Genomic DNA, 16,924 nt, shown 5'->3' with positions numbered 1-16,924 from the left:
GATCACAGGGTCGCTCCCCTCCACGCCGATGGAGAATACATCACGTGTACATACTTGACATTCTGGCTGACAATGCCCTCCATGGAATAACACTTGTCTTTTCTCTCCCCCCCTTCCTCTTTGTCCCTTTCTGCGTGCGCGTGTGTGTGTGTGCGTAGTTTCTCCGTCGCCGTGGTGGATGAGGAGGGAACTCAGCAGCTTCACGTCACCGAGGTGAAGGTTGGAGGACTGGCTGCTGCCAAAGGTCGGTGTTCCTCCCCTTCCTCCTCCTCCTCCTCCTCCTCCTCTCCCCTTCCTCCCCCAGCGTGCTGATGAATGAGTAGCGTAAAAGAAAGGGATTGTTCTCCGCCCACACGCGCATAGCTTGTAGGTCCTGCGGTACCTTCGGTGTCATGACCATCTCAGCTGACAAGAGAGAGAGAGAGAGAGAGAGAGAGAGAGAGAGAGAGAGAGAGAGAGAGAGAGAGGAGAGAGAGAGAGAGAGAGAGAGAGAGAGAGAGAGAGAGAGAGAGAGAGAAGAGAGAGAGAGAGAGAGAGAGAGAGAGAGAGAGAGAGAGAGAGAGAGAAAGGGAGAGAGAGAGAGAGGCGAAGAGAGACAGAGAGAGACAAACAACAGAACAGAAACACAGAAAGAGAGAGCGAGAGACAGAGAAAGGGTACACAGTAGAGTGTTGACGTGATTTACTGCTGTGGCCCTGAGCTAGGAACTAGCAGGAGCCTGCATCCTGCATTAGCATGCTAAATGAGGCTAGCAGGAGGGGCACTAGCCAGAGGCGTTGACTTACTCTCTACAGGACGGAAGAAACAGCAAAGGCCTCGTGGCTGCCAGACAATCCTTCTAGACCTCCATTTGGAGTGTATTCACTGAATCATGAAATGGAGAGAGGGACAGTGAGGGATGGAGAGGGGTTGGGGGGGTGGGAGGGTATGGTATAAATGCTGGAGGGACTACTGAGAATCCAGGGCAGCTCTGGACAAATAGCCCTGGAGGACTCTCTCTCTTTCCACATCTCTATCTTTGTCTCTCTCTCTCTCTTTCTCTGTCTTAATGACATCAACCTACCCTGCTCCCTCACACATACATACACACACACACATTTATGTGGCCAAAGGGTTAACTCTCTTTTGTCCCATAAAGATTCTTAGCTACAGCTGACATTTCACATCCTAGACAACTGGGTCACGGCCCAAGGCAAAGTGTGTGTGTGTGCATGTGTGTGGGAGTGCAAAAGGGTGTGTGCATGTGTGTTTGCTTGTGTGTGCGTGTATGTGTGTGGGACAGTGTATGGGTGTGTGCGTGTGTTTGCTTGTGTGTGTGTGTGTGTGTGTGTGTGTGGGCATGCATTGCCATACTCATATTAGCCCAGACATATCTCAGTGTTGCAGGCTGTCTGCTATTCTATTAAGGGATATAAAATGAGATTGAAGTCTGGTCCAGGGATAAGAAGACTGATGTTCCTGTTTGGTGTGTGTGTGTGTGTGTGTGGTACAGTAAGCTTGTCTTTGTCTGGCTCCTGTGTGTAGGGCTCAGGAGCTCTGTGGAATCTTAACTGTTGTCACGGTCACTCAGTGTTATTGCAAATCCTATCTGCTAATTGGCTGGTTGATTGAGAGCTAATTGCCAATCAAGTGAGTGGGGTGCAGGTGGTGGAAGGGAGGGGCTATGGTGTGGTTGGTAAACCAAGCTGTGATCTGTAGGTTATGGGATAGCATCAGATCAGGCTTCTATTCTACAGTTGTCTTGTCAGATCCATAGTTACGTTAAGCAAACAAGCAAGTGATTTTGTTGAAAAGTAAATAACTGAGTTGTTAGCTGTCAAGCTACTGGAAAGGCACCAACAGACACGAGCCAGATGACTGACAACACAGACTCTCCCTCTCTCTGCACGTAGTGTTTATTTGTACTGTAATTCCATTTGTAGTTCTTTGACTGGTTTCCAATGGCCCACAGGGAAGACTGTGTGTGTGTGTGTGTGTGTTTGTGTGTCCTTTTCTGGCACCTACACCTTGTTGGTGTACATTTTACATTAAGACATTCCTTCCCCTAAATAAAGTGAATCTCTTTCTCTGTCTGCTTCTCTCTCGCTCTCTTTCTGTCTGCTTCTCTCACTGTCTTTCTCCATCCGTCTCTCTCTCCTTTCTTCCCTCTCACTCCCTCCTTCCCTCTGCAGGTCTGAGATCTGGGGATGAGATTCTCCTGCTGAACGGTAAACCAGCGTCGGCTCTGGGCATGTCAGACATGCGGACGGCGTTCGTGAACCCCGCCCTGACCTTGAGCGTCAGCACCCTGCCCCACCTGGACGCCTCCCTGCTCTGCGTCCTGCCCCCCCGACGCTCGGACGGAGAGCAGGACCTCTGCACGGACATCTTCTCTCAGAGCCAAGGTAAACACACTGGTTGAATGGGAGACGCAGCTAGTAATGGGTTTTGGGTGGGCTTGATTTGTCTCCAAGTTTCCCCATTTTGGGACTGCTCGGTTGGTTGCGTGGTTCCAGGGGTGAGTTGTAACAAGCGTACCTCAGGAGGGAACCGTGAACAGTATTTCTGCTCTGGTGAAGGCTACTTCCCTGAAGCTGATCTGTCCACCTGTGTCCGTCCAGCTTTCCCTGCCAGGAGAGAGAGAGCAGATGTAGGGGTGAAGGGGAAAGAATATGTGTGGGGGGAAACAGGTCGTCTGATTATGCATGCAGGCTGTCTAATAGCCAAGCTGCAGGCAGTCGACAGCTTGGATCTGACCTCTGGACTGTGTGTGTGTGTGTGTTTACTTCTCTCCGAATGCAAGGACGTCATTTGTATTCCTTAACGGTTTTAGTGCATCGCACTGGCTGACAAGTCTGTGTTGTTTTTAAAAGAGCATAGCTGTATTAATATTCATGTGGAGCTGTTAGCAGTGTGGGGCTGTCGCTATGCAGCGGCCAAGCGCCAACGCAGACTGACGGACAGCTATATGGTACTGTGACACCCCGACCAGTCCATCCCTTCTTTATTAACTCCCTTGTTCTTTTTCTCTCTCTTTCCAATTTTCTCGCTCGCTCGCTCGATCTCGCTCGCTCTCGCTCTCTCTCGCTCTCTCTCGCTCTCTCTCTCCCCTCCCTCTCCCCAGAGGACATTCTGGATGAGGTGTCAGGGCTGACGGTGGAGAGCCCAGAGGACAGCATGGATGAGGGGCCTCACCTGGCCTCTGAGCGCCCCGGAGCCCCCCTGGAGGAGGGCCCATGCACAGAGACGGCACACAAGGTACAGGACACACACACATCTGGCACATTGCAGTGTCAGTATGATGTGGTGTAACCTCCTTGACCCCGGCTGGGACGTTTTTAAGGTTGTTTGGGAGGGTGACTGCTGGGCTTTGCTCCAGTCCTGTGTCACCGCGGGGGGGGTGGGGGGCAGGGGGGTGGTTGTGGGGGGCAGGGGGGTGGGATGGGGGTGTTGGGAGGGGGGGCGGTGGGGTGCTGGGGTGAGGGACATGTTCATGCTGCTCCACTTGATCTCATTCCAGCTGGGAAGGAGAGAGGGATAATGGGATGTCAGGGATGTCATCGGTAATCCTGCTGGCCTCACTCGCTCTCGTTTCTGACCCTAGGTTATGTAGAAGTGTGTGTGTGTGTGTGTACAGTGTGTGTGTATGTATACAGTGTGTGTGGTGTATGTGAGAGATGGAAAGACATTCTTGAATTGCCATAGTTTTACAATGGATGTCTTTAGTAAGGAGTATACTTGCTTTGGAAGATCTGGGTAATCTCTTGTCTTTTAAAGATGACCTCAGGCGGGTCGTGTGTGTGAGTGTGTGTTATTAGCCAGAGAGGAAAGCGATAGCCAGTGTGAGGCGGGGACGTTCGGTCCGTTCAGTCTTTTTCTCGTGTGATAGTGGCGACCTTTTGAAGAGAGGTCGTTTGATTGGCTGTCTCGGGACGACAGATGGGAGGATCTACGGCCAGTACAAACACTCACACTCTCACACACAGTCTCACACACAGTCTCACACACAGTCTCACACACAGTCTCACACACAGTCTCACACACATTATCACACACAGTCTCACACACACTCATGTCTCACACTAATAAATGAAGATAGATAAGCCCAAAAATTCTGCCCTGCTTACACAAATCCCTGTACACATTTGTCCACTGAAAAATGTCTGTGCAAGGATATGTGTGTGTGTGTGTGTGTGTGTGTGCGTGCTTGCCGAGTGCGCGCGTGTGTACGTATGTGTGAGAGATTGACAGGGAGAGTGAACACTGCCACTATCTAATTAAGATTATGTCTTGTCTGATCACGGTCGGCACGGTGATTCCTGTGAGGCGCCCAGCGCCAGACGATCTCCCTTGGATACGGCTGTCGCCCCCATTACCACGGCAATGGCTGACAACCAGTAACCAACGGAAACGATTTTCCAGTTCCCAGTCCGTATCCCAGACAGGTCGGACGATAGACAAAAGAGCAAGATCTCAGGGGCGGGATAGGATAGCGTTTGACTTCACAGTGTTAACTAGCCTGGGAGAAACTTGTTTGTCATGACATGTTGCCTAGTGTATTTATCCCATTAGAGAGCTCTGCGGAACACTGCAGGGAAGATGGGAGTCCTAGACAGGTTCGCTGTTCTCCTGAGCTTTCTCTCTCTCTCTCTCCCCTCTGCTTCTCTACTGTCTATTCTTTGTCCTCTCTGTCCCTCTTGGTCTCACATTCCTCCCCCCCACCCTCTTCTCTCCATCTGCCTCTTCATGTCCTTGTTCTCTTTTTTTGTCTCTCTCTCTCTCTCTCACCATCTGCCTCCTTGCCACACGTCCCTCTAAGTCAGTAGTTCAGGGTCATGCTATTTCCTGTCTCCTTCCTCCTTTTTTCGTCCTCCACTCTATCCTCATTACATTTCCACCCTCCTCTCTATTCTGTCCTCGACTCACCTCGTTCTCCTCCCTCTCTCCTCTGTCCCGGCTCCCTCTCCGCCTCTCCCTCCCGTCCTCCTGCACATCCCCTGCTGTCCCTGCTCCTCTCCACGAACATGAGCCTGCTGACGTTGACCCCCCCGGCTCCCCTCAGCTGCTGCTGCTCCAGTGTTGTGGTGATCTTCATCCAGGTCGCGTCTAGTCGGGCTCGTTCTCACAACAATTTAACAATTTCCAGACACGGCACCCCAGACACAGCACCCCCCCGGACACAGCCCCCAACTTTTTAAATGTATTATAATTGTAGATTCTCTCCTGGCTGCTTCAGATCTTGTAGACGAGACGAGCGTCTGGCTGCAGGAGACAGACCGAGAGCTGTTTATTAGGAGAGCTGCTTGATAAGACCCACTAACAAGGGAAGGGGACGCCTTGTCTGAGATAACAATGATGATAGTGGTTAACAGGGACTGGCTGGCTGGCTGGCTGGTGGACTGACTGGTTGTCTGGCTAACTGGCTGCTTTTGCTATCTTTATTCTTGTCTTCTCCTCCCATTTCAGTCTCTCAATTTCCCATCTTATTGTCTCTTCATCTTTACCAGTCACCTTCCTGTCCTGTCTAGATACAGCCTGTCTGGCCTTTCTGGCTGTCGTTCCCCTGGGCCACCACTAGAGGGAAGCATCACTGTACTTCAGATAGGCTGGTGTCCCCATTTGTGTATCCAAGTTAGATAATATCAATAATGGCGATGCAGAGAAATGGTGCCTTGGTAAAAAAAGGAAAATAGCTCGATTTATATAATATCTTACCAGAAACCAATGAACATCGTTTTAGGTATGATCCATAATAATAAATTGCATACTAGGCAGGAATGGAGGAAGATATGAAGAACGGCTCTACAGGATTTTAAACCTTTTTTAGATTACAGAGATTCATGTCATGACGACCCATCCAATAATACAGTCTTAGTGCACGCGTGTGCCTGTGTGTGTGTGTGTGTGTGTGTGTGTGTGTGTGTGTGTGTGTGTGTGTGTGTGTGTGTGTGTAAGATAGTCTCATAAAATGTCTCCCGTCATTCCATGCAGGGATTTGTGGATTTGTATGTTTCACTAGAAAAGAATGATCTCTATACTTTGGAAGTGTGTGTGTGTGTGTGTGTGTGTGGTGATAAGGGGGACGCCTCCTTCTCAAGGGAAGGAAGCGATGCCCTTCCCGTGTCCCATGGGTCTGTCTGTGATAAGAGCAAAGCCCCTCAACTGTGCCATGAGCAGTGCACATGTACATACAGTGCACATTCGAAAAATGACACGATGCATCATGGATGACATCGGGTCGACTGGCTTGGCATTATTCTGCTGTCTCAGTGTGTGTGTGTGTAAATGTTTTTCTGGACTGCGTGTCTACCTCTCAGATTCCATAATGTGGGTGGGTGTGCGGGAGGACAGGTTTTTACTCGCCCCTATTCTCCACTCCTCCTCTCTCTCTGTCTCTCTCTCTCTCTCTCACTCTCTCTCGCGCGCTATTTGTCTCTCTCTCTCGCTATTTGTCTCTCTGTCTTTCTCGCTCTCTCGCTCTCCTCTGTGCGAGACTGGCATCGGAAGATTGTGTGCGCAGGGCTGACCAGGGAAAAGGTAGGATCGCTCTCTCTCTCTCCTTCACACTCCCCACCTCTTTCCTGTCTTCTGATCGTCCCTCGTGTTCCTTTCGGGGGGTTTTCCGAGTTGTCTGGAGACGCCATGCAGTGGGGTGACAAACGCTAATGTGTGGCTGCATTCGTGTGTGTGTGTGTGTGTTTGTGTGTGTGCGTCTTATTGTTCAAGGGCAGAACGGGAGCTGTGAGGGGATCTATATCTCAACCATAAATGCACTGGTTATGCAACTGCACCTCCAGACAGCCCAGTGTGTGAGTGGTTGCCTTTGACACGTTCCTGAGCTCTAACAGACATGTAACAACGTGTGCTACTCAAAGTATGACCTATAGGCACTCCCAAAACACGCCTGAGGTTCTTTGCTGACCTGTTTTCTCTCTTCCTTTCTCCTTCTCTCTTACTGTCTCTGTGTCTCTCTCTCTGTCTCTCTGTCTCTCTCTCACTCTCTCTGTGTGATTATCAGTCCTTCTAAGCTCTGATCATCTCCACAGCCGCTCTGCTAGGATGGGAGGCTTTGCCACTCACCGCCCACACTGTGTGTGTGTGTGCGTGCAGCCTCCTGCCTTCCCCTCCCCTTCTGTCTGTTTCATCACTCCCTCCCCTCGTCTCTCTGAAGAGCATGTCACTGTTGTTGTTGTTGTTATTTAGCAGTATTTCTCCTGTGGCCTGTATAACACACTGCTCCTTATACCCCGGCTGAAGACATGGCGACAGAGATATAGCGGGGGGGGACAGAACTCGGAGAGAGAGGGCGAGAGATATAGCAGGGGGAGACGGAACTCGGAGAGAGAGAGAGAGAGAGAGAGAGGTGTAAATAGAGGGATGACACAGGACAGGATGCGGAGGCGAGATATAAAGAGGGAGGGAGGGAGGACAGGAGGGAGGGAGAGAGAGAAGGAGGCTGAGATGATTGACTCTGTAGAAGACTGAAGAGAACCAGCATGTTCTTTTGCTCCAGCTCTGCTTCCCCCTCAACTAGCCTTGCCGGGGCTGTTCTGCTTCGTTCTGCAGTGTTGCGTAGTCGCTACTCCTCTCCTTCTGCGTGCAGTAGTGTACCCCAGCATTGCGCAGCTGTTGACTGCATTCGGGAGTGTTACATTGTAGATGGACTCTGCAGATAGTGCTACGTAGCATCGGTTTACAAACCTACCGGGACAGACCTTGAACGCAGCCCGTTTCTGCACCTGCATACGAAGAGAGTGACTCAGAGTAGAGAGGTAGTCAACCAGGACCAGGGGGGAAGACACACACACACCTGGCATCTCAGTGTGACCCCAGCTCCATCTCCTCCAGTATGTCAGTCCTCCGGAGGAGTAGAAATGGTAAACGCTCTGAATCTCTCTCCAGCATGCTGCAGCTGGTAAGCATCCCTGCTGTGTGTGTGTGGGTATGTTTTTGTGAAGGTGTGTGTGTGTGTGTGTGCTTGCAGAGTGAGGTTTGTGTGTTGATCTGATCTATTGTGGTTTTATGTAAGTGATGGATGCAGCACATGTACAGAGTGTTTTACAAAGACAGGCTCCTCCATTCTTATCTGGGTACACGCCGTACTGCTTGGCTTTGGCGTGCTGTCCTCTTCATACACTCATCCATCTTTGACAAGTGTGTGTGTGTGTGTGCTTTGACACTTCCGTCTTCTCTGCCATGGTTATCTAGCGACTATTCTCGCCTGTGTCCTTGCCAACAGAGTTGTGCAGTGACTGTGCTGGCCTCTCCTCCCTCCATCCCTCCATCCTTTTGGATTCTTTTCGTTTCTCCATCTGCCTCTCCAACCCAACGCCACCTCTGGCTCCATCAGCGCTCCAAAGTACTGACATCAAGTCTCTGGCATTTGAACACTTTCTGTGCTCCAACCCAATTGACTTTGATCCTCTGCGTATGCCATGTACAGGGCATGTGGGTGGAGTTAGTGGGTGCACACTGCAGTATTTCCTTGGTAAAGCTGGTTTTACTCCAAGAAGGAGAAATGTAATCGCAAGGGAATTGGGCTGCGTGCGTGTGTTTGTTTATGGCTGTGTGTGGAATACCACAGTGGAACGCAGTCTGAATGCTCCAGTCCACACGAGACAAGCCATGCAATCAAGACTGACAAGCGGTGACCCGGCTCGAAGAGCTCTCATGCTAAACGGCTGTCAGCGCACACAGTAAACAGACCGTGTTATCTCCGATGACAGCAAATAAACAGTCTACAGAGACTGTGGCATCTATGGGAACCTCTACCAGGGCTTCTACCTTCTCTGGGCTCGACTGCCTGGGTCTGACCAGGCATGAACCTGCTCGTCCTGAGGGTCATTTGGTTGGGTAAAACAATGATACAGTGTAAATTATGTCTGTATCTAGGTGCTGCTAACTTCTGGGTTCTCCTTTAGTTTGAAACTGACCATGGCTGATTATAGCTCACCCTCATCAACCAGGGCTTGAGAAACCGAAAACCATACCACTCCAGGGATTACTAACAATAATGTGAAACGTGTTTAATATGATAAAAACACTCATGAGAGCCCGTAAGCCCATAAAGTGGTTGGGGTGTGTGTGTGTACGCGCGCGCGCACGCGCTGATCTTGCGTAGGAGTGTGATTTCCTTGGTTTGAGAGCTGAGAGCAGTACAGCCCGAACCGTCTCATCCGAGCTCTTCAGCTGGGGGAGTGTGCTGTCATCATGAACTTGCCGGTCCTGCTAGACAGCATGTTCTATTTGGGCCTGTGTGAGAGCGTGTTCTCTCTGCTCTGTGTTCTTTTTTCTCTCCTTCTCCCATCTTTCTCAGGGAGAAGCTGTCAAATGCGGCTTCAAACGACGTACGCCATCTCCCACGCTCCCTCCTTTCTTCCCCCCCCTCTCTTCTCCCCCTCCCTCTCTGAAACCCACACTGGCTCTTTCGTTCCCTGTTTTTCTCCCAGGCCTCTGAACTGTCGAAGACACGGATGTGGTCGGATCCATCTTCATGGTCCCACACGTTTGATATTATTTGTTTGTGTGTCTAGTCTGACCATCCACATCCCCCCCCCCCCCCTTAAATGAACAGGTTGTGTATTGCGTAATCCTTTTCTTGGACCACAGGGACTGACAGATGTATTCCGAGGGTGTGTGCGTGTGTGTGTGTGAGGTGTTTGAGGAGCGTGCCACCTCCTGCTTCATCTAACTGGTACGACTAGCATGTCAGCTCCTGCCTAGGACTGTTTGGTGATGCAGTAAAGCTTAGGGCGTGGTGTTCCCTCTCTGTGGAATAGCTTTAGGGTGTGTGTGTGTGTGTGTGTGTGGTTGCCAACACCAAGTGTAGTTCAGTGGATTGTCTGCTAATACCCAAGATCCTGTCATATTCTGACTCCTCCAGTGTGTGGATGGATGTTCTTTTGTGTCTGAAGGAAATTAGCGTTGAGTGTGCGTAGGAGATGGTGATTAAGAGAGATGGATATTGAATTTATGTACGCGCTTCTTTTCATTACTGAATGCAGAAATTCAGACTCAAATTGGCCTTTTGTTAACCCCATGTTATTTGCGCTCCCTTTTCCTTTCTCTCTCTCTCTTTCTCCTCTTCTGTCTCCCTCCCTCGCCCCCTCGCCTTCTCCCTCCACAGAGTACAGAGCAGGTGACTGCTTTCTGCCGCAGCCTCCACGACATGAATACCCCAGAGGGCCCCGTGTCCTCGTCCTCCTCCTCGTCCTCCTCGTCCCTCCCCCCCAGCCCCGTGTCGGCCATGCCACCCCCGATGGCCACGGGCACGGCCACCCAGAGGCAGCTCTCCCATGCAGACAAGCTACGCAAGGTCATCAACGAACTGGTGGAGACCGAGCGGACCTACGTCAAAGTCAGTGTTCATTAAGCACGGATGCGGTTCCAGCCTGTTATGTCGGTGCGGATGTGTGTGTGTGGGTGTGAGCACGTGTGCGTGCGTGTTTCTGCTCGTGTGCGTGCGCGCGACGACACCGTTTCGCTGGCTCGCTTGCTAAAGGATTTGGCTCGCACCTGGTGTGGAAGCTTTGTTGATTGGCACGGACAGATATTAATCCCAGACGTACTGCTGGCAAAGCCTGCTGCGTTCGACTCACCTGTGGTGACAAGACGCACACCCACGCACGCACGCACCCGCACGCGCTGAACGTTGGACTGTGTGTGTTGCAGGATCTGAGCTGCCTGATTGAGCGCTACCTGACGCCTCTACAGAAGGAGAGGTTCCTCTCCCAGGATGAGGTGAGGCACTGTGCAGAGCACCACACAGGGAGGGACCGATAGAAGCTCCAGGGAGTACTCTAGTACGTTAAAGACAGACCATGATCTGCTCTGTTCGTTCCTCTGTGGCATCAATAGTACTCCAAACCAGGTCAGCCACTGTAAAGACAACGGCTCCATTTCTACTAATACAATAGCCAGAGATGATGTTGTAGAGAGATGTACTGTGGGCCATGATGACAAGGTTTTTACTTTGTGTGTGTGTGTGTGTGTGTGTCTTCCAGCTGGACGTGCTGTTTGGCAACCTGGGGGAGATGGTGGAGTTCCAGGTGGAGTTCCTGAGGACCCTGGAGGATGGGACCAGGCTGGTGCCCGAGTTGGAGCGCCTGGAGAGGGTGGAGCAGTTTAAGGTAAGGAGCACGGCCACATGCTTCACCTCCAGCACACTGTCAGAGAGACACTGGCTCTTCTCATAGAGACAACGCAACTGTCTACACCTCCTAAAGAACTAGAAAAACCATTCGAGGTTCAAAAACAACTTTGATGAGTGGACTGTAGGACTGGACTAAAGGTACGTCTTCCTTCTCTCTCTGTGTAGAAAGTGCTGTTCTCACTGGGTGGCTCCTTCCTCTACTACGCTGACCGCTTCAAGATCTACAGCGCCTTCTGTGCCAGCCACACCAAGGTGCCCAAGGTCCTGGCCAAAGGTACGACACAGTACGAGGTCAATCGTTCTAGCTGAAGATGGGATGGAGAGGACCTGTTGTAATGTCGGAAGCCTGTCATAGTTGTACAACCACCCAGAGAGTACCCGGGTTCTCATAGCTGTGTGTCTGCGTGCGTCCTGCCCCGTCCAGCTAAGACGGACCCCGAGTTCAAGGCCTTCCTGGCGGAGAGGAACCCCAGACAGCAGCACTCGTCCACCCTGGAGTCCTACCTGATCAAGCCCATCCAGAGGGTCCTCAAGTACCCCCTGCTGCTGCGGGAGCTGTACTCGCTCACCGACCCTGACAGCGACGAGCACTACCACCTGGATGGTACGACCTGTGTGTGTGTGTGTGTGTGTGTGTGAGTGTGTGTTTCTGAGGAAAACTCTCGCGAATGTGCTCGCGCATGTGTACATCATCAGTCCATCCCGTTAAACACATCCACTTGTCGTTGTTTTTTTGTGTACCGTACATCCCGACATGGTTGTGTTGAACCCCCTCCTCCTCTTCCTCAGTGGCGATGAAGGCGATGAACAAGGTGGCCAGCCACATCAACGAGATGCAGAAGCTGCATGAGGAGTACGGAGCGGTGTTCGACCAGCTCATCAACGAGCAGACTGCAGACAAGAAGGAGGTGAGGAGGGTGGCAGGGATGTGCACTTGAGGAAATTCGTCTTTTTTTATGTTTCTATCGTCTCTTTAATCTCCGTCTCTCTTTGTCTTATCTCCTGTCTCTCTCTCTCCCAGGTGGCTGATCTCTCCATGGGGGATCTCCTGCTTCATGCCACAGTGATCTGGATCAACGCTCCCTCCTCCCTGGTCAAGAGCAAGAAGGACCCAGAGCTGGCAGCCTTCGGTGGGGCTTGACTTGTACTACAGACTGGGGATCTTAGTGGGGCCTAGAATGACTGAGCTTTCAAATATTCATGATGTATCCATCAAATATGTTACCCAGCTTAGAAACATTACTGGGCTGGAAGAGTGAGGTTGGAAAAGTGCTTGTGATAGACCTATTTCTTCAGGGTTTTTTTCCCCCATATGAGCTATTTATGTTGCTTACTTTGAAGGGTCTGCCACTTCTTCTGCATGGATGGAGTTTGAACCCTTCTGCTAGGGTTAACAAGCCCCTTTAGTGATGTTTTCTTGGAGAGCCTAGTCCATCCACACACTGTTTTAAGATATAAATATTATATTCAGTTGGAATTTTCTCTCTGACAAGGGGACAGTGAGGGAAAGAGCTTTGGCTCTTGGCCATGTCATGTCTGTGGTCACATGTCACCAAAGTGTGCCGGCGCTTTCCTCAAGTGCTGTCGCTCTCTAAAAGCTTTCATGGGTGCAATGCTCCCAAGGTTGAGCTGGGCTAAATCTGATGGGGCTCTGTGATGAATTGAAGTGTTATCGTTCAACTAATGCTCGTCTCGTTCTCTCTCTTTTGTCTCCCTCTCCCATCCGTCTCTCTCCTGCCTCCAGTGTTCAAGACGGCTGTTGTCTTTGTTTACAAGGACTGCTCCAAGCAGAGGAAGAAGATTGTGAGTGCTGTTTTCCCCCGTTTCATTTGAGAAGCATTTTCTTTTCTCTAGCTTTGCAGAGGAGTTGTCTACGGGGGGGGGGGGGGGGGCTGGGGATACTTTGGCAAAGCTGTTTTCCCCGCAAAGCTTTTATTTTTGAACAGGCACATTGAGGCCGCCCACATATCATGGTCAAAGCTCTTCTCGGAGAAACAGTAGGCGAAGTAATGCCAGTGTGGAGGAGAGAGAGGGGAATAGATAACCTGGATTGCACTGATGCAGTATCAAAAGAGAGTCTATTTCTGTAACATGGAGTCTGTAGATATCGGCTCCTTATGTAACTGTGCGTGTGTGTGTGTGTTCCAGGGCGCCTCTCATCGGGCGTCCGTGTCAGATGAGAGGGATCCATTCCGCTTCCGTCACATGATCTCCACGGATTCCCTTCAAGTCCGCGCTCTCGCCAGTACGTCTTTCCAAACCCACACACTCTGATAGGTGGAGCCCTCCAAGGGCCGTACAGTAGGATTGTTCCAGATCCCGTCCCATGAGACGGGTCAGAACCCAACCTCTTCCCCATGAGGTCTTTACCCCTGCCTGAGGGGTTGCTAACCCAAACCAAACCCTCCTCCAGGGATTAGACCCTGTGACTGGAGCCAGTAGAACTTCCTTCCTTTTCCTTAATGACCACAAACAGGAAACCAACTGATGATTTCATGATTTTTAAAAATACACTGCATTCGTGTCTGTAACCCAACCTCACCCCGTCCTGTCTGGTCTGGTGTAGACTCTGAGGGCACGGCGGTGTGCGAGATCGTCCACGTGCGATCCGAGTCCGAGGGAAGGCCGGAGAGAACCTTCCACCTGTGCTGCAGGTGAGTGGTCGTCATGACATCACACCCGCGCCGCATCGGCAATGCAGAGCCACGTCGGGCAGACGGCTGGACTGACGCACGCCGTGCGTGTGTGTGTGTCGTCCCCCCAGTTCTCCAGAGAGTAAGAAGGACTTCCTGAAGGCGGTCCACTCCATCCTGAGGGACAAGCAGAGGCGCCAGCTGCTGAAGACCGAGTCCCTGCCGCCCAATCAGCAGTACGTGCCCTTCGGAGGCAAGCGCCTCTGCGCCCTCAAAGGAGCGCGTCCCGCCATGAACAGAGCCGGTGAGATGTCTTGCTTACTGTACCTCCTTACAGACAGCAACAACGACATACACACACACGCTTGTCTGTAATACTGTAAACACAACTCTTCTTTGTGTGTTCAGTCTCGGCACCTTCTCGGACCCTGGGCCGCAGGAAGCTGGTGAGAAACCGCTTCACCATCGACACCGACATCGTTTTCCACGGCAACAACAACGGCGGCGACTCGGACCCCTCCCAGCCGCCCTCCGAGCACCCCCTGCTCCAGGCTCACAAGTCCCAGGGCGGGGGGGACACCGACCGCTGGGTGGAGGAGCAGTTTGACCTGGGCCGCTACGACGACCAGGGGCCACGGGGGGGGGAGGAGGAGCCCGTGAAGGAGACGGACATTTTGAGCGACGACGACGAGTACTGCAAGTCGGTCAGGGCGCCGTCGGCGGAACCCGGCAACCTGGATGGGAGGCTGGAGGGCCTGTCTCTGGAGGAGGAGAGGACAGAGGGAGCGGAGAGGGACGCGGAGGAGGAGGAGGAGGAGAAGATCTATGGGAGGGAGGTGGGGAACCAGGAGGGGGGAGGAGGTGGTGCCCCGAGAGACCAGGGGGAGGAGTTTGAGGCCACAACCCCTCCTACAGGGGAGGGGTCCTCCCTGTCGCCGTGCGCCCCCGCCCAGCGGCCCCAGGCCTCCCCGATGAAGCTGAGCGCCCTCAGGAAGCAGTGTGCCGTGGAGGGGGCCACAGAGGGAGACTGTGATGTCATTTGGGTGCGACGGGACGATTATGCCAACGGACGCAACAGTGATGTCTTCTGAAGGGGAGAAGTTGCCATGGAGAGATTGTTTGATTTGATTTGATTGATTGATTGATTTATTGATTGAAAAGCAGAAATGTGACTGTGTTTGTTCACTCAAGCTTTAAGAAAGGAGGTTTCTGAGGACGAGACGAGTACAGAAGGAAAAAGGCCTTCTCCTTTTAATGTCCACCTTACTCCCCCCTCCGCCCCCGCCTCTCCCCTCCACCCCTCCATTCCTCCACATCCCCTCCATTGTGCTGACAATCCAGGGACACTGTACGATGCTCCAGTGTTCAGCCGTTTCGTGGCCCCAGCTTTGAACCAGGTGGTGTGGTGGCCAGGTCAGTCGTACACACACACACACACACACACACTCTGAGTGTTTACTCACCTGTGGAACAGTCACCGGATCTATGAACTGGATAACACGCGTGCATGTGTACACGCACACCAACACAAAGCGAGAATCAGAGACTCCAGGCAGCTTACCGTACCATCCACACGCACACACACGCTCGACCACTAGAAATCACTCGACTTTGACCTTGTTGCCAAAAAGGGACCTTGTTTTAAACACAGGAATGTGGGTCTTATTTTGCTTCTGACTCTGAAACTGTGCTTGTATCTTGTAACACTCAAGGGCTGTGTGTTCAACTGAATCTTTCTTCAGGGGCTTTTGGCTTAAGACTGCTGTGTATACTGAAACTCTGCTAGCTTTACTGCGCTTTCACTGTTTTACTGATTAGCGGCTGCATTCCTGTGAATGTCCGGGAGCACATTAGCACAACGTCGTCCACCTACCTACCTACCTACCTTTTTTTTTTTTTTTTTTTTCGTAAAATGAGCATTTCTTTGGAACACATCCATGTTTCTCATATCATTTTAAGCATTGGTTTTGCCTGTAGATAAAATCTGCTGATTTTACCAGTGTTGACGCTTCTATTGACATGCAATTCAACTATCCAGTATTAATATCCGACTCTTCTCATCAAAAGATGAACTAATAATCATAATAAATATACCAATCCTGTTTTACTTGAATTTTCTTTGAATTGATTTAGACAGAACACAAACCCTGGCTAATTACTGACCTATCGGCTTTAGTTTCAGTATGGAACCATAACCCTGCTCTACCCTAACACAGCTGTTCCTGGGCCAACACCCACACAATATCTCAGAGCATGAGACTGCTGAACTAAGATCAGTCTTAACAATTAGATGACATTGATAACTGCAGATAATGGATAATATGGACTGTGTAACGATCTGATCTAAGGTCCTACTCTTGCTTTGTGAATAAGGGTCTCTGGTCTGTCTGCTTTCATCAACAGCATGACAGAAGAAACACACTCAGAAATCTCTCACTTTCCTTCCAACTTGAATTGCAGTACTAGATTCTCCCACTAAGCTGTGCTGTCTCAAACCTACATACTTACAAATACTGTACATACAAATACTCTCGCTCAATAATTAACCACGAGTTGCAACTGTGGATGTTTAAGATGATGCTGATACTCTGAAAATATGTTACATCCAGATACAGGCTTCTATGAAAGAAGCTTCGAAAGGTTTGATGTTGTTCTCTTCTGTTTATCATGATGACTTGTTAGGTTTAGCACACAGGGTGACAACAAAACTGTATTTTTTAACCAGTAGGACCTATCCCTGAGATTGTGAAGTACAATCACGTGTGTATAGAGGTGAGACTTGTGTGAGATCCTTGACTTTTCCCTTTGCATTTTTAAACTGTGTTGGTACATAGGACTGTGTATTATCATTATTATTATTATTGTCATTGTTATTATTGCTATTATTAATATTATTCTTATTCTTATGATCATGGAATAAATTTTCTAAACGTATTTGGCTTTTGTGTCTTGTATGTGCATTGTGCATGTAAAAGGGTGTTAAGATGGCACAAGGCCACTAGATGGTGTTGATATGCACTCTTGTGAATGGTGCTTTAATGTGAACTGTTGAGAGATGTAGGTCTGTACCTTGTCCAGTAGGTGACGATAATCAACCATATTCAATCTCAAGGGGAGCTTGTCCCTTTGCTGTTTGGAATACATTGTTAGTTCACAGTAC

At 50.6% G+C, this 16,924-nt stretch overlaps 1 protein-coding gene across 3 annotated transcripts; it reads left to right on the top strand.

The window, feature by feature from the left end:
• Positions 1–163: 163 nt before the first annotated feature.
• LOC134040113 (rho guanine nucleotide exchange factor TIAM1-like) lies at positions 164–16,698 on the top strand. Of its 3 annotated transcripts, XM_062486349.1 has the most exons (15): positions 164–244; positions 2,172–2,384; positions 3,104–3,237; positions 10,106–10,336; positions 10,651–10,719; positions 10,983–11,108; positions 11,297–11,405; positions 11,556–11,735; positions 11,921–12,039; positions 12,153–12,261; positions 12,876–12,934; positions 13,280–13,376; positions 13,698–13,785; positions 13,896–14,068; positions 14,173–16,698. In XM_062486349.1, the coding sequence occupies exons 2-15, from the start codon at positions 2,231–2,233 to the stop codon at positions 14,853–14,855; spliced, it is 2,331 nt and encodes a 776-aa protein (XP_062342333.1). In that variant the 5' UTR covers positions 164–244; positions 2,172–2,230; the 3' UTR covers positions 14,856–16,698. The 3 variants fall into 3 exon arrangements, with proteins under 3 accessions (XP_062342333.1, XP_062342335.1, XP_062342334.1); XM_062486351.1 differs by lacking the exons at positions 164–244; positions 2,172–2,384; positions 3,104–3,237 and adding an exon at positions 6,422–6,516; XM_062486350.1 differs by lacking the exons at positions 164–244; positions 2,172–2,384; positions 3,104–3,237 and adding an exon at positions 7,475–7,894.
• The last annotated feature ends 226 nt before the right edge of the window (positions 16,699–16,924 follow it).

Source organism: Osmerus eperlanus, chromosome 19 (genome assembly GCF_963692335.1).
Source record: "Osmerus eperlanus chromosome 19, fOsmEpe2.1, whole genome shotgun sequence".
Taxonomy (NCBI): domain Eukaryota; kingdom Metazoa; phylum Chordata; class Actinopteri; order Osmeriformes; family Osmeridae; genus Osmerus; species Osmerus eperlanus.
Note: the sequence above shows the minus strand (reverse complement) of the source record. Positions and strands in the feature narration are given on the sequence as shown.